The 22,215-nt window shown below is 35.4% G+C and overlaps 1 protein-coding gene across 1 annotated transcript; it reads right to left on the bottom strand.

The window, feature by feature from the left end:
• Window positions 1–5,070: 5,070 nt before the first annotated feature.
• Window positions 5,071–16,441, bottom strand: LOC107657423 (G-protein coupled receptor 54). The gene is made up of 5 exons (XM_016445477.1): window positions 16,213–16,441; window positions 15,345–15,469; window positions 9,479–9,614; window positions 8,171–8,409; window positions 5,071–5,654 (listed from the first exon to the last, which is right to left on the bottom strand). Exons 1-5 carry the CDS (start codon window positions 16,439–16,441, stop codon window positions 5,280–5,282), a joined length of 1,104 nt encoding a protein of 367 aa, XP_016300963.1. The 3' UTR covers window positions 5,071–5,279.
• Between the last annotated feature and the right edge of the window lie 5,774 nt (window positions 16,442–22,215).

Below are 22,215 nucleotides of genomic sequence, written 5' to 3'. Positions count from 1 at the left end.
TTAGATGTAAACTAGATTGTTCCTTATTTTAAAGGATTTTTATTCATCTTTATGATGGACATCTAATTGTATGAATTTAGTACAGTTTATATGATTGTGTAGTACAAAATCAAAATTTAAACTCCTACTAACTTTACCCTGTAGTTTATTTTAATGTAACTGATTACTGCAATAACTGATTACTGACCCATTTTCAGAATAATACAAACTCAATTATATAACTATATGTTTAGTATTTGTACAGAGAGTTGTGTGCTAAAAAGAATAAGTATATTCATAACTGTACAGTAGAAGTAAAACGGAAATGTCAATATCAAATAAGATGTAAAAAAATTGTGGATATCACACAGATGGGTTAATAAATGTCTAAAATGAATTTACATATTTCACAGGAAATGAATGTGTTATACTGTCAAGAAACCTTAGTGTGGACTGTAACTGTTCATAAAAGAGATTGCCTGAGCAAAAACGGTCGATGGGAAAGAGATGATTTTGCCTGCTGTTTTCTCACTCTGGAAGTGAACAAGGACAGGCAGGGGAGCACTAATGATCTTTTTTCTCAGTCGTCTTGACTGTCTGTTGTAACCTATTTTTGTCTGATTTGGTCGCTGAGACAAACGAGACAGCTATAGACGTGCGTAGACTCAGTGCCTGCTGAGTAGAACTACATCAGAAGCTCCTGTGGCAGGTTCAACTTACTCAGCTGCTGAAGGAAGTACATGCAATGTTGAAGCTTTTTACATCAATATAAGTCTCCCACAGGCTCTGGGAGACTGAATCCAGAAACCTGAAGGACACTGCTGACAGTGATGTTGAATGTGTTGAGGAGTTGGCGTTGGAGTGTTGAAATCCAGTATTATCTCTACATCCATTCAGTAATAATAATTTATGATTTAATAATAACAATTTAATTGCTCTTCATCAATTCTGTGGAAATATGGTGTACAAAAGTGAAAAGTTTGCAAGCAATATTTTCTCAGCAAAGCTATATTTTTCCTCTGCAAGCAATATGTTTTCATTTCTTCTGCAATGCAAATGAATCAACACCAAATTCCAAACACAATCAAACACACACTTCAGTGACAAGTGAGTGCACTGGAGAGTGATTACAGAGGCAGTCACTCTGTGCCCATTGAGATGTCGAACCTCTGAATTTATGCATTGAGAAAGAAAAATTCAAATGAGTGTTTACTCCCGTGCAAGTGAACAACCTCATCATGTCTGACATAAAAAATATAAAAGAGGGCAGGGATAATTGTGGCATTCAATAAATGTGACATCTGCCTAGGTAATACATAGTTTTAGTAACGATCAACACCTGATCATCTGAAGAAAAAAATGAAAATGTTTTTTTATATACAGTATGTTATCATAATTTTTATTTGCAATAAATAAAATCTTACATCATTTTAAACAGTTTATTTAATTGAGAGTTACAAATTAGCATTTCAAAGATACAAATGTTTTGTGAAGTTTTCTTTTTTACTTGCTATAACTGTAACATTACATGTGAATGAGGGTTTAAAATTACTGTAATATTTGTTCCAATATTCTTACTCATTTACAAAGTGTTTTTAAAATTTATTAAATTCTGTATTTCATGTAGTCTTTCATATATAATATAATATTCACATAATAAAACATTTTCACTGATTGTTGCATTTATGTCATACCACTGTCAATTTTACAGAATCTGTGTTAGGAATGTAACATCAACTTTTATGTACTTCTAGTTTATTTGTATTCAACATGATTAAATTATCATTTTAATTGACACTGAAAGCTTCTGCTGACATTTTAAAGATGTCTGAGGCGAAATTTCAATAGTTTAGGCTAATTATTTGCTGAATAAATTAGCTAGATAGTTTCTTTATGAGTGTAATATAATGAACAGAGTGACTCATTGCATCTCACAGTTTTAAAGTGAATTAAACTATTGCAGTGCCTCTGCTCTGTTTACTGACCTTAGGCCAAGACAAGGGCAGATGCTAGTTTAGCGCTTTGAAATAGCAGGACTGATTACGCACTTCCTGCCCCTTTTCCACTGATCAAAATAATAATTGGCTGCCTGTGTATGGGGTTATTTCCATGCTATTAGTCCATCAGTCCAACTGCTTGATTTTGCCTTGCCATTTCTCAGAGCAATACACTCTGCGTGGTAATTAAAGACGCATTATGCAGTGAATATCAAATATCTGTTTGATGTCACTGGAACAAGTTGAAGAATTATTAATAGATTTGGCAAATTTATTTATGCAAATTGACAATACATAAAATTCAATGATGATCCATTTGAAAACTCTGATCATACGTTTGTAGATAAAAAAAATTTAAATGCAGACAGTATATTCACTGGAAGTGATTATAAGAATCTTTAATAGACAGGACATTTTCGACAGAAACCTGTTTAGTCTCTTCTAGTTGTATATGTATTCTACAAAACCATAACTAACTAACTAACTAAATAAATTCTTCCTAAACAAGACGAAGAAATATGGAAATAAAAAAGGCAAAAAAGGAAGAAGACAAACAAAGCTACTCAAGTCCAGTCAGATTAGAATTCTTTAAGGCATTTATAGAGCTAACAGGACCATGCTTGAAGGATACTGAATAATTTATTAATGCCAAGGTTAAACCGACAGCACTTCAAGAAAAGCTTTTAGCTACTTAGCTCTGCTTGTTAAAACATTTCACAAATGCTAATGATAAGACGTCTATTTCAGCTTTGGACAAAAGTAATTAAGCAAGCTTTGCGGTAGCACACGCTAGCAAAACAAAATCACACTTAATTCCCCTTTGAATTCCTTTTCATTTAGCATGGTAAATAAATCTACCCTGTAGACGTGTTGTATTGCCATTTCTGCATGAAAAGCCATTTTACCTCAATTATTACATCAAAATGATGGGCACATTGGGAAATCCTCGGAGGATGCTATTCATTTACCAAATCCAGAACACTGAATATGTAAGTGACAGTTCATGCAAAATGCGTTTTTGCGCTCCACTTCCTTGCTTGTTAACCGTTTTTCAATGTAAATATGTGCTAGACTAAAGTCTTTGATCATTGTTTTTGTAAGTGTTTCGTTTAGATGTCCTCAAGGGTCAAGGTACAGACAACTTAGGGCCATTTTAACAGAACACATATTTGCATTTCACTGTGCTACTTTTCAGTTGCTTTTCTATGTAAACATGCACCAGAGGGATGTTTAACCATTGTGCTTTTGCACTGTTTAGCAGATGACAGCATTTTAAAAACATGGTGCTCAAGTTAAAAGAACTTTTTAAAAATGTATTTGCAGACCTTGTTTTTTTTCCCCTTCTTTTTCAAATTCCACTGCTTGCGTCTTGCAATTTTCAAGTTCAACACAAAAACTCGTTCTTTGTGAATGGCCCCTTAGAAAAACATCACTGACCACTGTGTTGTGCTGCTTTTTCAGTGTTTTGAAGATACAGACAACTTAGGGGTCATTCACACAGAAAGCATTTTTGCATTTCACTTTTCTAAATTCCTTTGTTTAATTGTAATCTTGTTAGGACATATTTCACCATTTCACTCATTAAAAGAAGTGAAATTTAAAAAATGTGCCTCTAGACCTGTTTTGTATTTTGTATTTTTCAACACACAAAAAATACGTTTGTATCTGTTTAAATTTGCCTCTCAGAAAAACATCATTGACCACTGCTTCGCACTGCTTTTTCAGTATCTTGCACATGAGTGTTGCATTTTTACGACAACATATCAAGGGGCTGTTCACACAAAAAACGTTATTGCATTCCAATGCACTTCTTTTCCATTGTCAAAATGCACTACTCTAGTGAAAAATAAATGTATTTAATGCTAAGTATACTACAAATAAATTGACATATGTTTGTACTTAATAAAATATCCTGCAATTGTACTTTTAGTATACTAAACTGGTATACTTAAAATCTGCTAAATTGGAACAACTAATTTTGTACTTAATGTACTTTAATTGTGCGGAAGTAATGCTGAAGTCCAACTAAAGATACACTGAAGTTTATTTGATTGTGCTAAAGTGGAACTATTGCACGTATCACTTTAAATCTCTTGCATTTAAAGACCTTTATCATTTAAAGAGCATACAATCCTCATCAAGTGACATTAAAACACATTTTAGGCTTAATATGAAGAAATTTGCATTGCGCACAAGTAGTACTCCAAATAAAGTTGAATTATAAGTTTTATATCAATAAGTCTCGAACGATATGTCAGTAAATATGCTAATAGATTTGAACAAATCTGTACTTAGTAGGAAATAAATGTATTTTAAATATATAATTTTTTTCTACGGTAGATGGACGTATTTGACCGTTGTGCGCCCATCCATCATTTTTAGCAGCAACTTGCGCATTACACGGTATACTATAAATGTGCTGCTCAGGTTAAAAGTACTGAAACAATAATAATAAAAAATCCGCATTTTCCTTGCGTTTTTTCTCGCATTATTAACCGCAAAAAAACATTCTGGGTGAATTGCTCCTTGAAAATGGTTATGGAGACATTATGTTGCATCCTATTTTTTTAAATAAAATAAATCTTGCATTTATCACATTCATGATGTTATCTTTATCATCTTCAATTCCATTCACACATGTTTGTTAACCCTCGCTGCACCTGCCAGCAAGGCAATTGAGATTATTCTAGGATAGACACTGTGCTTTGAGCAACATTCATTCAATCTTGAGAAGTGGTGTGCTTTGAGAGAGTCTATACCTTGTGAGTACACCTCTTCAGGTTGAGCCATGTCGTAGAATGCTCAGAATATATAAATGCAACCGATGAAGGGCAGTTTGGAGTGGTGTTTCATGAGGCAGTGTGCACAGGGAGGTGTCGTGTATGTGTCAAACACAATAGATGAGTCAACAGTTGCCTTGTTTGATTTAGTCAACATCCTCTCAGGCAAGCTCCTACACATCTCCGCTGGCAGAACATCCGTTTGGTTCCCCATCCGCGAACTTACTCCCTGTGAAATGAGCTTTCCATGCAACTTTTAAAAACGCAAGCTCTCGTAACACAGCAGGGCCAGTCATAAGAGTTGTTGGATGCCAATATTAAATAATACTACTTAACTCTGTAATTATAACTGTAAGAATTTATGTGCACTTTTGCAGTTCTTTGCCTTCTAAATGGCTTTTTGCACCACATTAGAATTTTTTCACAACTCAGCGAACGGAATATAACCCCTATTTATGGGGGAAGCCTGCGCTTCGGCGACTAGACAGTTGGCATGGATTCATGGTTGAGGTGTCATCTGCTCTCATTTCCTCTCAGTGTTGCTCTCCTCCGTTGCTACGAACTTTATTTCTGCATTGGCCGTGCGGGAGGCGACACTGCTGTCTCTCACTTTGTGTCTGAAGAGGAAGGGAAAGGTCTTCCTGAAGGACTTGCGGAAGCTGGCGCCCATAAAACCGTAGACAATAGGGTTGATAGAAGAGTTGGCATAGGACATGCAGTTGGCCCATGTCTTGATCTTATATGTTGCGTAGTTGGCTTTGAAGTTGGGATAGAAAGACTGGAACAGGACAAAGATCTGAATGGGACCCCAGCAGATGGTGAAGAGAACAACAATGACCACTACCATTTTGGAAATCTTGCTCCTAATGGAGATAGTTCTCTCTGAGAGCAGGTGGACCTGAAATAAACAAGATTTTGATATGATTATAGCGGGCAAAAGGGGTCTGATATATGATTTTACCAAAAAAGAAAGAAAGAAAAGTCCACATATTTTTATACATTTAGTGACAGCGCTCTGCAAAAGTATTAAGTCATTCTAATGAAGTTATACACTGAAATGCAGTTCTTTGTATTTTTAATGTACTTAAATCTGACAAGATACGAAACAAAAAAAATTTTCTGTCTGGATGTCATTAACAAATATATAAAAATTAATTGAATACACCTCTTTTTGATTAAAATGTTTTCAGTTTCTAAATTCTAAATTTCATAAAGTAATGTTGACATAAGAAGTTTGCATAATCTTTCATTCATATTTACATATTTAAAATATATTTTGTTTTAAAATATGATTAATATTGTAAAAACGGATATAATAGTCATGTGACAGAAAAGAAAGTTCCCTGTATGACTATTTGATTACATGAAGTTTTTTTTTTATGAAAAATGAAGGCAAGTTAGGTTAAGTAACAAAAATGGTTAAATTTTATTTAAGGGATTTGTTTTTAGATATTTAATTATAGATAGATTTTAATATGTTTTTAAATAATGATTAAGATGTGTATATAAGAATATTCAAGGTGTACAGAAAAGTATATTGTTTGTTTGTTTTTTTTAACCTGATGGTTACACCATTTATTTGTTGTTAATTTGTTTTTGTTTTTAAAGTAAAGCAACACGAATTCAATGACTATATCATTTTAGATATCCTTATTTATCACTGACCCTTAAATATTCCTACAATACAAAACTGCAAGATGCTGTTGTAACTATACACAGATAAATAAAACACTCACAATTTTTGCTGTAAAAACAGTTGAGTTTGATCTCTGAATTACTAAATTAGCCAGCATATTTTCTGGATTAAGGTCCCACAGCTCCATCATTATTCATGCTGTGAATCTGTTGGCTTTGAAAATGAACAGTACAGACCATTGCACAAATTTACAGTGAAGATAAAATAGTGAAGAAGATAATATGAAACAAAAGCATTAATTAGGAAAAGGGTACAAAACAAAATCCAAATGTGATTTTGCAGCATTGCTGCATAAATTATTCATTCCTCAAAAAAAAAAAAAAAAAGACCTGTAAGACTGTGTAAACATCTGCTGGCCAAAAAGCAGTATGGTGACTCAGAAGCTCTGAGTGAATGAGAGGTCACTCAACTGTAATTTGGGAGATCTTTTTTTCTCAGATAAGATAGAGCTTTTAGCAGCTTTTAGTCTGGAATTCAAAGCGAATGTGTGGCAAAGCTATACTGTCCATGTATCAAAAAGCCACTATATTTACAGAGAAGTGTGGTGGTGGCAGCATCAAGCTGTGAGATGGCTTTTCATTATCAACTGGACTGTTTTTTTGTCAAAGAGAAAATACTGCAAATCTCAGTCTAATGAAGAATTTGTGCCACTGTTTGAAAATTGTGAAGCATAGGTGTGAACCTAAACCCTGTCACAAATCTGTCTGGGAATAAAAAATTGGGCCCAAATCACATGTGAATGTTTCAGCTGTCTGACGTGTCCAATGCACATCTGAACCCAGTGTATGCTATGCGTAACAGCAACTGATCTGTTCAGCTTAGTTTAGTTTTTGTAGGCAGCATATGATCAGTTCAGCAGTTGGTGAAAAGAATAAAGCCGTGTCTGAAGGAGTGAAAGTATATCTAGAGTAAATCTATTGAAGTAAATGTCTGTTTATTTCAACATATGATTCCATTTTTATCAAAAAATAAGTCATTAAATATATGCTTGTTTATCTTCAAAGCTTATATCTTGTTTTGTTCCAACCTTTTTGACCCAGAGAGGATTGTCTTTTTCCCGAAAAGTTAACGTTATTGCATTGGACTAAAACTTACTGACTTTGCTCAGAGTACAACTCAAAAAAAATGTTTTTTTGAAAATAACTTTTTGTGGCGTTCCCGGTACAAAATGACTACCCTATAAAAATTGCTATTCTGTATAATAACCAATTATTGGATTTTTTTTTATATAGAAACTCAAAACACAAAACGCTGCCTGTAAAGTCATGAGTTTAGGTTTCGGACACCGCCTATGTGTAAGTGGACCACACCTACACCAGATGACTTAATGCTGTTTTTGCTGTGAAAATTAATTTTACAAAATATTAAAAGTCGGGAATAAACACTCAACAATTTTTTTTTTTATATTTTATATTAATATAGTTCATGTTATTAATATTTAAGTGTAGCATGTACAAAATTAAGCTCTGTATTTATTTATTTTTTACAAGGCGCTACATATATTATTTTGCCCTTAAATTCTTTTCATTTTAACTTGTTAAATAAAGGTTACCACTACAACTCCTTTATTTCTTTACTTTTGAAGAGAAGAAAAGAAACCAAGATGTTTCACAGCCTCTCGGGAGGATATACACCTGAATAATAGATTAAAGCACATATAGCCTTTCATGTCCATTCAGTGGAGTGTCATCACTGATGGTTGTTACCCACGATCATACCTGATGGTTGTTATCCACTGGTTCCACGGAAGCTTGTCCCACTCTCTTCAGCATGAAGGAATAACAGAAGGAGATGGTAATGACAGGCAGTAGATATACGGCTATGAACTGATAGAGGATGAAAGCTTTCTCGTGGGTCTTTGATGGAAACCTCTCCATGCAGTATTTTCTTGGTCCATACCAATAGCCATCCTCAAGCCTCTGGTACAGGAAGATTGGTATGGAAAGGATGAAGGAACCTTGTTGCATAAGAAAAGGGATGATGAGAATTTTAATGCTTTTTCATTTATAGACTTTTAATTTATAGGAGTATTCTGGGTTAAATGCAGTTAGGTACAGTCATATACTTACATGGAAGTGGACATGTTTAAAAGAATAAATGTGAAGCATGAATTTCTACTAAAGCATTTACATTAATTCTTCAGGGGAAAAAAGTTATAGAAAATTTTTTAGAATTGTCTAAACCTAGTGGGACTACTTTTCTAGATGGACCTCTGGTAATTGCATGTTTTGGTCTATACAATATTACAATATATACAAAAATAAAATATTAAAAATATATAATATAAAGGAAACAGATTATATTATAGTAAATATATTGCAGTTCTAAATAAAATACATACAATAAATATATAATATGTACAAAATAAATATGTACAATGTAAAAACATGTATGTACAAAATAAGTGCATTGTCTCAACTGATTAATTTAAATGTTAGTACAAGGCCACCTAATATAAAGTGTGTGTGTAAATTCTGTGTATGAATCATAATGAGATCAGGCTGAGATAACAGACAAACAACGTTGGAAAGAATAAAGAGATTCTATGGGCTGATTCACACAGAGTGCATTTCTGCAGTATTGTTCTGACAGTTGTGCCATGTCTGGCTGCATCTCGTGCATGAGTGCCATGTTTTTTAATACACTGTGTCAAAGAATTTTGAAAAACCTGTCTCGAGACGCTGCGTTCTTTTTCACCGCTTTTGTCTCGCGTAGAGAACGTGTTCAATATAAATGGCCCCATCACGCATTTACATTTGCTTCACTGTTGGGCCATTCACACAGAACACATTTTGCATTTAAAAACACAAAACAATGAAATGAAAAATTCATGGGGAACATAGGACGTCAGCGTAGCATAATACAACTCTGATTGTATTCGTTTGGATGCCTTAGGATGCCTTAAGGGTGAGTAAATCATGGGGTAATTTTCATTTTTGGGTGAACTATCCATTAATGACATTAGAACAAAATTATCTTTCTTTATGTTTTGTGTATGTGATATAGAATTGTACTAAATGACTTACCGATCCAGATACAAATGCTAACAATCATTGCGACACGAGGGGTTCGATGGTGCAGGGATTTCAGAGGATACACAGTCACATAGCAACGGTCTCCACTCATCGCCGTAAGAGTGATGCACGTCGCCTGTACGGTCACCTACACATTGCCAAACACTTTGTTATCATGTGTTCATATCATTATCAGGACATGCAAGACAGACACGCTCCAGAGCACTAGAGTAAACAACATCAAAGACACATCCGCATAATGCTTTCAGTACAGGCCAGTCTTTAGCTCATCGCCTTTTGAATTAATTCTAGACACACAAAAAATAGCCCCATTCACTTGTGGTTTTGTCTGGTGAATTAATTGAACTGAAGTGCCTGATTGCTCATCTTAAATTAAAAGAATCAGGTAGGAGGAGAGGCTTTAGAGAATAAAGTAAATCATTGTGCTGAGTGTTTTTATGCAAGCTGAACTATCCCTTAGCTCTTTGATGCAACAGGTGTGAACAAAGAGCTGTTCCATCCCATCGTCTTTTGTGCAAGGTATCTAATGATTAAACAAAAAATGTGTGCTTGACCTCAATCTGAGGAGGCCTGTGTGTCCGACAAGATAAGCTTCACAGTGCTTTTGGACCAAACCTGTATGAAGAATACAGGATTAGGAAAGAGCAAAAACACAGCTGAATTTATGCAGTTATTTCTCCCACAGCGATTGTTTGGTGTTTGTGTAAGCTGTTCATTTGTTCAGTAATTAAATACAACTAAGAAAGAAGACTTGTAAATTAACAGCAGACTGGTACTGTACAAGTAAAATGTTATTTAGTTCAAATTGTCCTGAAACATTGCTAATTTAAGTGAATTTACTTCAAAGTATAGCTGAAATGAGTGTCTAGTCATATGTTTGACGGGCTAGCATATCCCTTTGGTCACATAGGTAGTTTTCTTTGCCTTTTCCTATGTTTTTAATGCTAGCTTTTATACTGTGTCCTACTTTTTTTGTTTGGCTGATGCAGTCTCTCACAAGGCAGTGAATAAAGATTGACTCACAATCACATCTTCTATTATCTACATGAAATGAGGGATGAATCATAATGTTGAAATGCCATACAAAAAGAAGTTCTTCCTTCATGTACCCCCAAATGTAAAAAAAAAAAAAAAAACGGTATTCCTCAGAGCATTTCTGTTCAGTTGTGGTTTTCTGTTTTGATGTATATTTTGTATGGTTGTTTTAAATGGAACTGTTTGAGTTCTCAGAGGATTACTCTTTTATGTATTGCTGCAGAGAGAACGCTGTTGTTGGGAAAGCTTTGAAGCTTGTCAAGCTACAAGTTACAGTTTTAAAGTATAGCTATACTATAGTAGCTTGTTATCCTTTTAGAAAAAGTAGTTAGATTACTACATTGAAGCTACTTAACAAGGCATCGTCTATCTGAAATTCAGAAGAAATACTGTATATCATTTAAGTATCATTTAATCAGAGCTAAATTTTTCCAGCCCAAAACCAAGGATTTTTGAATGAATCTCAATTAGTGTGATCTATACTATTTACAGGTACAGTATTACAACTAATAATACATTGTAAAAAAAAAAATGAGTGTAAACTGATATTCCCACAATTCCCTATGTGACTTCTCATTTTGAACGTTTTTTGTTTGAATAATCATGCTTCTTAATAGTTTTTGTTATCAGTTATGTATATTAGGGTTTTATGTTACATTTTATGTTGTTTAATTAAAGTGTATTGCATTATTTAAGTGCCATGTGTGTTACCATGATGGTGTTTTGTGTTTGCGTGAATTACTCTGTGCACCTTCTGTATATTAGTGTAGCCCCTGCTACAGAATATGTTACGGTTTTATATTTCATATGCAAGTAATGTTTATGTTAATATTGTATAAAATTATAAGTTAGTGTACTGAAAAAAATACACTTCGAGAGAACCTAAACTGTTGGGCCTGTCATTTTTATTTCTTTATAATGTAGGCTAATTGGGTGCCTTGTGAATGATGACCAATCAGGTATCAGGATATGGGAGAGGGTGGGACGAAGAACCAGAAAAAAAGAAGATAGTACGAGCGAGAGAAGGGAGATGTCGGCTAGATATCTCTCCCTTTATATGTGTTTTAACTGGCTAAGCGTGACCGTGAAGTTCCTGACTAATTTAAAGTGCGTCACAGACATTAATAGGATAACTATTGGTGGCGAGCCAATGCATTTCGCATAAACTGTCTAGGATCGCGCTCGTTGATAAAGAGAGTGATAAGGGGAACGATAACGTATGTGGACTGTGGTGACTGGATTGCTGTCTACCGCTGACCAGAGTTGAGAGGATTCAGAGTTCTGAAGGGCCTTACCACGGTAGGAAGCGCCCGCGCTGCCTGGAGATTGGATTAATGTTGACGTCTGCCGAATGTGCTTCGGGGGGATGGATTCCGATTAGGAAACTAACAGACTGTGACTGCGTATGATCCTGATTTAAATGACTTATATCGTAATCACAGGTGCCTGCTTTCAATTTTATTTTATTTTGTTGTGGCTCAGGTGAGTGAAGCGGCCGTGCGTTCTTGGCCTCTACGAACACAAGCAGCAAAGAGGCCTGCAACTGGAACTAAAAAGTATTTTACATAGTATTTGCCGGCTTAGAGTGTTATATATATTTCATTGATTTGTGACAGTTCTTGATTTTGTTTCTTTCATATTGCTGACTGTTGATTTGACCTATAGAGCTCATTTGATAGGAAGGGACTACACACTTGTGGTTTGATAGAAACTTTATTGAAAAGACTACCACTGTAACACGAAATAATTACATTATTTTATTTTTTACTGGCAACAGATTCATTTTAATTAAGTAAATTCGAATTTGGGTTAACTTTTGGCTTTGTGGTTAGTTGCATTTAATTTTTTCCTGATATTTTGAGATTAAGGTGTGAAATAGGTAGCAACACGAATTGAACCCATCATATAAAACTTCCCAGTGGCAGGAAGGGGGTGTTACATTAGTATATACTTTAGCTTTGATTTGATTTGACTTTGATTCTTCATGTGGCTTTCTCTTTTACCACCTGCATTATTATGGTGGTCAGTTATGGTGCTTTTAGTAGCAGTACACATTGTTGAATTTACTGGTTTACATTCAATTTTTCTTGTTTGTAAATTACTGTTTTATACGGTAAAATTTACAGTTTGTTCTGTAAATGTCTTTACAGTTTTTCTGTATTTTTTACAAAATTATTCCGGCAACCACAGCTGTCATTTTTTTTTTTCAATATTTATTTATTCATTTATTACAGTGTAGAAAATCTCAGTTGAAAACAGATTTATTCAGTGTTTACAGTGTTTGACTTAAAGGGGTCATATGATGCGATTTCAAGTTTTCCTTTCTCTTTGGAGTGTTACAAGCTGATCGTGCATAGATAAGCCAAATACACAAAATAATGATCTTTAAAAAAAGCATCATATGACCCCTTTAACATTTCACTGTAAAAAGATGCTAAAAAATGCAATACCTACTGTCATGTTACTTAAAGGTGCAGTGTGTAAATGTTAGCAGCATCTATTCAAATGCGGAGTTTTGCGCATCGTGTGTGTGTGCGCGCGCGCGAGAGAGAGAGAGAGAGAGAGAGGGGGGGAAGGGATTAAGTAAGGTCTTTATACACCTCTGAAAACATAGTTATGTATATTATATTGCATTTCTGTCAATAGATCGATGTAAATATTACACATTGCACCTTTAAAAAATGTAGTTAAGTAGTTTTGCTTCTATTGAAACACTAGAGGTGCTAGCACTTTTAACCCATATTAGTGGTGCAATGGATCACAAAACTCACGGTTCGGATCATATTACGGATTTTGAGTCACGGATCAGATCATTTTTCGGCTCAGAAAAAAAAAATAGTGAAAGCTTACTTTAAGTACTTCTATATCACAGCAAAAAATAAAACAAGAACAATTACACAAATTACAAGCATATATTAATACAACTAAAACAAATCAATAAAGTAAAGTCAGTAACAGTAGCATTCAGGTGCATAAATGTAATAATTAAGTGTAAAATAACACAATAGTGCGCACTGCACAAGTTAAATACAGATTTGTGGTGTTATTTGATTAGCAGACAGAAACAGGTATTTATTGGCTGCTGTCTCTTTAAGACCAAATGCACGGACCTAATACTGACACACATCCGTTTTTTTTCTCAGTTGTTTAAGCTCACTTAAGACATAACCGACTGTGTTTACTAGAATACTTGCCAAAACTTTGTGTGTAAGTGAAAGAGGAATCAATTCGCTGTTCACGCGGTGTCTCTCTCTCTGCGTGTGCTTCAGGTGTGTGCGGCAGCAACTGAGCGCACAGAAAACAGCGCACGAGTTAAAATTGCTTGAATGTGTAAACTGGCAAGACAAAACATGTGCAAATGATAAACTTTAACTCTATGATGGTTAAACTTAACAGTTAATCCGCGAATCACATGCGTGCCGTACGGGTCACGGATCATCTACAATCCATTGCACCCCTAGCCCATATCATTTTTTTTTTAAAGGTTAATGCTATTTTGCATTTAAAATTAAGTACCACCTGTCGGCGCTGATAACCTTGTGGGCAGTGCGCCAACATACAGCACCGTTGCACTACAGTCGTGCTGAGTTCGAATCCCGACTCGAAGACCTTTCCCGATCCCACTTCACTTTCTGTCAGTTCTGATTTGTCCTGTCATAATAAAAAAGGTGTACCACCTACACTAAACCCTACCAATAGTTTTAACAAAAGCAAACATGAGATAAAAATGATAAAAATGCATTTGCTGAATGTACCAGGTGAGCTACCAATGAAATTTACTGAGGCACAAGCCATACATATGGAGCTTGTTATGTGCTGCAGATGTCAGAATGTATTCGTTTACAAATCATGCACTATGGTAAAGTGTTTTGAGGTTGTGACGTGGACACAAAAATAAATCTTTATTAATCGATATTCTGCCACTGAAATCATGCTGTGTGAAAAGGAATATATGTGGAAACTGCAGACTGGAATGATATGTATATGTACTTTTTTGGGAGTTTAGCAAAAATGTAGGCAAATGCATGTTTTTCCAATGAGTCTAGGTTGCTTTTTACCTTTTTGTCTAATCACAGTTTCATGAGCAGCATTGTCTCTGCCAGACAGTCAGAACGTGCTTGTCCAGAGAGGAACATTGATTGTGAAATGGGTGTGGAAATCAGAAAATGTGCACTGACTAATGTCTATGCACCTCTCATACCAAAGCAACTACTGTTAGAATTTATACTTTATAATTTGTAATGCATATTTATCATTTTTTTCTCTATACAAAATCTAATAATAATATTTATTATTATTATTATTATTATTATTATTATTATTATTATTGTAACTGTTTGGATATTGCATCTCACTGTCAAAAATTGTACAGGGCCATACAAGTACTTCTACCCAGGACAAGTCAAACATTTGGTCATGAATATGAATTAGCTAACATGACTTGAGCAAATTCATTTCATAGCCATATAGCGATGTCACAATGTGCCCATCTTGAGCTGCCCCAACTCTAAAACTCGTTCTGTCATCATTGCCCAAAACTTGACTTTCTAGTAAGAATAGAGACTATATTATAGGTCTTAATTAGTGTACAAATCCATTTATTGCTACTGGGTGACACTGTTGGGTACTCTACCGAAGTCCAGAATCCTATCAGCATTGATCTTTATACATTTATTCCTCTTACTTTTCATTTCACAGTGACTTTGTCGGTATGGCCATTGTGCTCAAAACAATCTGAGATGACACATTTACACTACACAATAGAAAAAAATAGCGTATTTAGCGTCTTGTGCTGTGTTGTTTCCTGAGGTGCTCTGCTTACCTGTTGGAGAAAAGCAACAAATTTGCACATGAAGTCCCCAAATATCCAGCCAGGCAGAGGGTAGAGGGTAGCAGTGAACGGCACGCAGCACAGCAGGAAAATGATGTCAGTGGCAGCCAAGTTAGCTGAGGAATTAAATATATGTGAAATTAATGATCTGTTTCATTTGATTAGAAGGTATGGAAAAAGTAAATGTGTAATGTGAGGTGAGACTGTTCGTATTACTGTGATCTCCAAGGGGTACAGGGATTCTGTCAGTGCTTGAAATATTGTGAAGTCCAAAATAATTGGAGACATAAATGGTAGGAATGTGAGGTGAAAATGCAGTGAATTAAATGCAAGCTCTGACAGCGACACTGAAAATCAATTTGAGACACTGTGGACGATCTGACTTTATTCTCTTCCATGCACAGACTGATACAATTCACTAAAAGTACATATAAGGTAACATTACAAATACTAAAATGCCAACATCTAGTCATATGTGACTGACTTTTTTGATTGAGTACTTCATTCAAGTTCCATCAGTTTTAAGACATTTCCTAACCTCACAATCTTGCTCAAGAGGTCCTTGTGTAGCGTTCCTTGAGGGAATGCATTAAATCTTACAGTTACATGACAGTACATCATTCTGTGACTAATGAATGAACACAGTAAATAAGAGGTTGAACTCCAGTTTGCCTCCTGTCGCTGCAGTTCCTGTGCAAAATTAGATTCATCTGACTTATGACAAAGTACATTGACAAAAGAGACTAAAATAAATTCAAACACTAAGAAATTTTTAGAAGTTTTTTAAAAGAGCGTTGTCTAATGTGGTAAAATGTTCCAAAGCTTTTGTGCAGAAAAAAGGGAATTGGCTGCAACTCACCAATGTAAAAGTTAGTGGCGGTCCTCATCTGTCTGTGCTTGGAGATGACATAGATCACCAGTGAGTTTCCGATCAGCCCCACTAGCATGATGAGAGAGAAAAAAAGGGGCACCAGCCAAGCATCCGTCAGGAAGGGATGCTCCTCGTCCTCTGTGTCCCCCATAGAGGAGTTTCCAATGGAGCTGTTAAGCAGCTCACTTGAGTTCCAGTCTTCACTTGGAAACATCATTTTAGACTTGGCAAAGACCTTCAAACAAGATGAAAAAAGTAAAGTTTCTTCCTTCTGGCAGTGACAAAGTCCTCATGCCCACCAATCCAATTAATTTTAAGAAAAAGCCATTAGAATCTGGTGTCTTTTCATAAACGTCATGCTAGTCACTGAGGCAAGGTTTTTCGGATAGACGGGTGTTTGAGGGAGACAACTGCCGCAATTTCTCTTCAGCTCTTTGAAAAAGGAGCCCTGCGAGCAGTATCCACTCAAAGGCAGAGTGGATTCACTCCCATTGGCTTTATACGCAGCCTGCACACACGTTGGCAACAGAATGATTGTAGAATGAAGAACTGATGTCAGGTCGCCTAGCAACAATTTTAGGGCTCTCTCATTCCACCGCTCTGTGTGTGCAGAGAGAGCAAAATATAAATGTGGTATTTACCCTGTAATATTCACATAGCCTAAAGATACGCAATCAAAGAGATCAATGTGTTTCAGTTTGTTCTACTATCACACCTCATATATCTAACCTAGAAATTACCGGCTACAGCATGGAAAAACACAATTAAAGCTTCTCAGGACTGCACTTCGCATCCTAGCAAATTGCCATATGGGATCTCCTTTGTTAAGTCCAGGTTACTTTTTTCTTCCTGAAGGCTGTATATGCTCTGTTGGAGCAAATCGAACCAAATTCAGACTATGAATGAACAATTCAATCAGACCTAAGTTCTTGGAGAATGAGCTCACAATCATGGTTGAATCACACACGGACTGCTCTGATAACAGCACAGTGGTCTCGTTGAACACTGATGAAGACATGGAGACCGAACACTCCCACAATTTCTATTCAATAAAATTCAACACTTCAGTTTGCCTGCTCTTCATTGCGTTCTTTGACCCCTACACAATAAAGCCTTTAATTGCACACATTTAATGCACAAAAATGGTTGTTATAATCAGCATTTTGTTTGTTTGGAAAAGTTTATCAATAATTTTTCTCATTTAATGTATATATTAATAGTGCATTCTAGGGCTGCACGATAAATCGCATGCGATATTTAATGCGCATCTTGTCAGTAAAGCCAGTTCTGTAATCAGCAGTAAATCTCCATCACGTGCGTGCTCTCACACGGAGCAGCATTTACTACACAGAGCTGTTGTTCACTGACAAGCTGCACAAAACCACGTTCATATATGATCGTGATGGAGATTTACCGCTGATTACAGAACTGGCTTTACTGACAAGATTCGCATTAAATATCCCATGCGATTTATCGTGCAGCCCTAGTGCATTCATGTCGGAAAGTTTGTATTTATGAATTGAATGTACATGACCGGCACCATACGTCTTAATTACAAGTAGCAAACTCTGAACTTTCTTTAAGCCCAGAGTTTCTGAGTTGGTGAGAAAACATGTCGGAGACAATGGATGCAGCATCTGTATTGACGGTAAATTTGTTGAAATAAGTTGCATGCACAAAATATGATGTATTGTACAATTACAGTATAAAAATATAACAATTTACAGAACCTTCATAAATTGGATAAAAACATAAAAAAAGAAAAAAACATTCTGATGCCCATTCTTTCTAGATGCAGAGTTTAAAAATATTGCATTTTTTAGATTTGTTTTGTAGAAAAGGTACATCAGATTCGGCATCATCCACTGACCGGAGTGACTTGAACACACTTGATGTCAAAATTACAGCTGCCAAATTCGTAAATATAAACGCATTGTGTTAAACTTGTTAGAGATAATGACCAGCTGATTGCCGTATCTTTCACACTTACATTTTTTTTTTTAATTGTAAATAAAGCAAATAGTACTAGAGTACATTTTACAAAAAAATACTATTTGAAATAGTAAATTAAATTAAAATGCTAATTTTTTTGTGTGAACAATGGTTTAATAAATGTATTACCTGCTTGGGAAGCATCCACATGGGCATTTGATATTACAATATTTCACACATTCAAATCTGCAAAAAAAAAATTTAATTAATATTTGTGTATATTTATGTATATTTTTATCGTATACATATATAGTTTTTTATTATTTTCTTCATCACATTTCATTATGTATGGTATGCATGGTATTTAACGAAAACAATTATTTTGCATAAAGCAATCCGTGAAATGTGAGTGATTAACTTTACATCAGCTGCTTTGTACATAGGCCCTTATATTACTGAAATAGGGCACTGAAAATTTAAACAACTTTGCAAAAACATTCATACCTCTTGCAACAGACTTGTTCACCCCCATGTTTCACATTGTCATGACTCATCCAACATCACATTTTGGCATCAACAGAATCCGATAATTTAAAAAAAAAAAAAAAAACAGTCCAGTCAGATTAGATGTAGCTCATAGTGATAGTGTTTTACAGGACATATTTCTCTGAAACCTTTACCACACACACTCAGACTCACAATGAAAATCAAATGAATCATGCATGTGATCGGTCAATTAATACTTTAATCGCTCTTGAACTGAACATGACAGAATGGTACACCTTACAGCACTAGAGGTTTAGTTGAACATTCAAGCTTTAAAACTTAGTATGCCTGTCTGGTGGTTTTGAAGGTCGTAGGAAACCATAAATTTGTATTCTGCCGCTGGCATTCTCCGAGTCTCTGGAGACCAAGGCCTGCTTCAGCTCAGCATTCAGATGTACTGGACAGCTCAGATTCAAATGTGTCATGTCGACGGGCCGTGTTCACAAAGCTCCTGGGAGGCCAACCTTCAACACGGCATGGTGGACATCATATCTGTTTCTCCGCAAGGATGGAGTGTATTATTTGTAAGTACTTGACCATAGAAATAATTGGCTTGGCTGTATCGATACAGTTTTTAGCTATCCAGCCATGAAATATGTATGCCCTGCAGCAAACAAGACATTCAAAAAATATCAAAGATTTCATATAGAGTACATACAGAGCAGAGCCTACGGCTGGAAATGTGCCCAAAGCACATTTTAAAATCTAATTATCTTGCACATGGGCATTATATTTTAGAATTTTTTGCTTTTATTTTTTATCCTTTGTGGGAAAGAGCATTGCTCTGACCTTTTCTCAGTCAATAGTCACAACCTGTGAACAGCCAGCTTCTTTGGCAATGAATGTTTGTGGCTTACCCTCCTTGTGAAGGGTGTCAATAATTGTCTTCTGGACAACTGTCAGATCAGCAGTCTTCCCCATGATTGTGTAGCCTAGTGAACCAAACTGAGAGACCATTTTGAAGGCTCAGGAAACCTTTGCAGGTGTTTTGAGTTGATTAGCTGATTGGCATGTCACCATATTCTAATTTGTTGAGATAGTGAATTGGTGGGTTTTTGTTAAATGTGAGCCAAAATCATCACAATTAAAAGAACCATAGACTTAAACTACTTCAGTCTGTGTGCATTGAATTTATTTAATACACGAGTTTCACAATTTGAGTTGAATTACTGAAATAAATTATCTTTTCCATGACATTCTAATTTATTGAGATGCACCTGTATGCTATATATGCAGATGGCCTCAAAGGTAATACACATGAACTAAAAGACAGAAAACTATTATTTTGATTAAGCAATTTAACAGGCTTGAAAAAACATAGTGCACACACTAGAAATAAAGAAAGAAAGCCCAGGGAAGGTGGAATGAACACAACATTGCTAATAAATGTGTGTGTGTAAATAAATAAGTTTAAGTGTGCTATTTATATATTTTTCATATTTTACATTAAAATATGATTAATAAAAACAGTAATATTGAGAAATATAATTACAATTAAAAATAACTATTTTCTATGTCAAAGCTGACTTTTCAGCATCATTACTCCAGTCTTCAGAGTCACATGATCCTTCAGAAATCATTCTAATATGCTGTTTTGGTGCTTAAGAAGCATTTCTCATTTTGAAAACAGTTGTGCTGCTCAATGTTTGTGTTGAACCTGTGATACATTTTTTCTTTCAGGATTCTTTGATGAATAGACAGTCCAATAGAGCATTTATTTGCAATAGAAATCTTTTGTAATGTAACTTGATAATGTATTTAATGTCACTTTCTTGATCTTTGAACATGTCTTTGTTATCAAAGCTTAATGTCTTGCATGAAAAACAGCACTGAAGGACTGGAAGGGCAAAAAGAAAAGAAAAAATATGTTGCTTGATATAGGTGTATAAATTATGTCCATTATGGTCACTTAGCAGCCACTACCGCCAAGTATATATACCATCTGGGTCAATCTTTATTAACACAGCTCTGCAAAAGTATACACATCCCTCATAATATTTTTATCCCTCTGTTGTGTTTTTCCTCTCCGTAGGTGAGATGGCAGCTGCCAGAGTGCTCCAATTTACAGAACCATACCTATGTCTCTTTTAAAAATGTGTCACCCTATGGAGTTTCCTCTGTAACAATTGTTTGGAGAAGACAAAAACATTGACTGTTGGAATATATGTGGGACTTGTGCAGCCAACACCATGAGTGCAATGTGCTGATGGATGAGGTGATTCAGTGCTTTTTACATTCTTCTGACTGTTGTGGCATAATGATTGGTGAGAAAATATGCAGGGAGGAAAGGTGATGTCACCCGAGCAACACATCACCAACATATGTGCATAATTCACATGGCAAACTTTTGTCCTAATAGATTACACATATATTCCAGGATTAATGTTATACGCATTCTTAGAGTATCAAAGAAAATATTTCAAATGAATGATTGTTTTCATATCCAGTGTGTAACAAACACATCAGAAGGCATTTTTGATGTAAGCCGAATAATTTAAATCAACACCTTTTTGAAGTTTCTTTAGACGCCAGCTTTAGAAAAAAAAAAACAGGTTTGAAGTGTGCATTGTATGGAAAACACCAAAAAAGCACATCTGCCTGCACAGAAACACTTTCTTTAGATGTTAATACGTCTAATATAAGTACTGTCTGATGTTTATGAAATATTTTACAGACCTGTCATATGGTTTTCTCTAATGACCAGCGTCAATGCGGCTCTTTCAGGTGAATGTAGCTGTGATAGCAGTGAAAAGAGCACTTCACTGTAATTATTACTGAGAATTCTTTCAAAGTGAAATGCTTTGATGATCTCACCGACGCACTTACCTGTGTGAATCAGACCTTCGGAAAAGGTGTGCGGTAGATTTGGAACTGACTGGGATTGTTGATGATTACAGAGCTTGCTAATTGACGATGAAGTGGTTCCAAATTCAAATTCACAAAATGATCTTTTCTGTCCATATGAATTAAGCTAAGTTTGAAATGACATTGCTCAAAATGTCTTGTGGTCTCTTGACGGTAGATGGGCTTGAAGAGGCCATGAAACCTGGCGTGTGAGTACCTAAACGTCCTGTGGTTTCAACAGCAGCATGCATTTGATCACAGTCCTCTGTGGTTTGTTTGAGCTGAAGAGATGCTGATTATAGAAACTAGAGAGACTATTAGACCTTGAAGTGGAAAAAATGGCTTGTTTAAAAGCTAAAACCAAGATGTTTTTTTACGTCTTTTCACACTGTTGGTAACCAAGGGAGATGGTGTTCTCACTTACACGGCAGGCTAAATTAGGCTTCTTTCAGATTTGTCAAGAGTTAGATAATCAGTGTTGATTTGCTAAAATGGTCAATGGTAACGTGATAAAAGCATTGGTGAAATATAGGGTGAAGTAAGCGGAATGTTGAATCTGAAGTCACAAAGTTCAGTCTGCACTGAGTTCTTTTTTCTCTCTGAAATTACAGGCTTTGGTCCTCTCAGTCAATGTTCCAGTGGAAAATCAGTGATGAGCTTGGAAAGAGT

This window comes from Sinocyclocheilus anshuiensis, unplaced genomic scaffold, assembly GCF_001515605.1.
Source record: "Sinocyclocheilus anshuiensis isolate Anshui unplaced genomic scaffold, SAMN03320099.WGS_v1.1 scaffold155, whole genome shotgun sequence".
In the NCBI taxonomy this organism is placed as follows: Eukaryota; Metazoa; Chordata; class Actinopteri; order Cypriniformes; family Cyprinidae; genus Sinocyclocheilus; species Sinocyclocheilus anshuiensis.
This window is presented reverse-complemented; position numbering and strand designations above follow the sequence as displayed.

What these genes read in the sequence shown, in the direction of transcription:
- LOC107657423 (XM_016445477.1), bottom strand. Translation starts at nt 16,441, where the DNA reads ATGATGTTTCCAAGTGAAGACTGGAACTCAAGTGAGCTGCTTAACAGC. An exon ending in CGCCACTAACTTTTACATTG is followed by an intron (nt 15,470 to 16,212) that starts GTGAGTTGCAGC and finishes TTAATTCCTCAG; the next exon opens with CTAACTTGGCTGCCACTGAC. An exon ending in CAGTGGATAACAACCATCAG is followed by an intron (nt 5,655 to 8,170) that starts GTATGATCGTGG and finishes TGTTTATTTCAG; the next exon opens with GTCCACCTGCTCTCAGAGAG.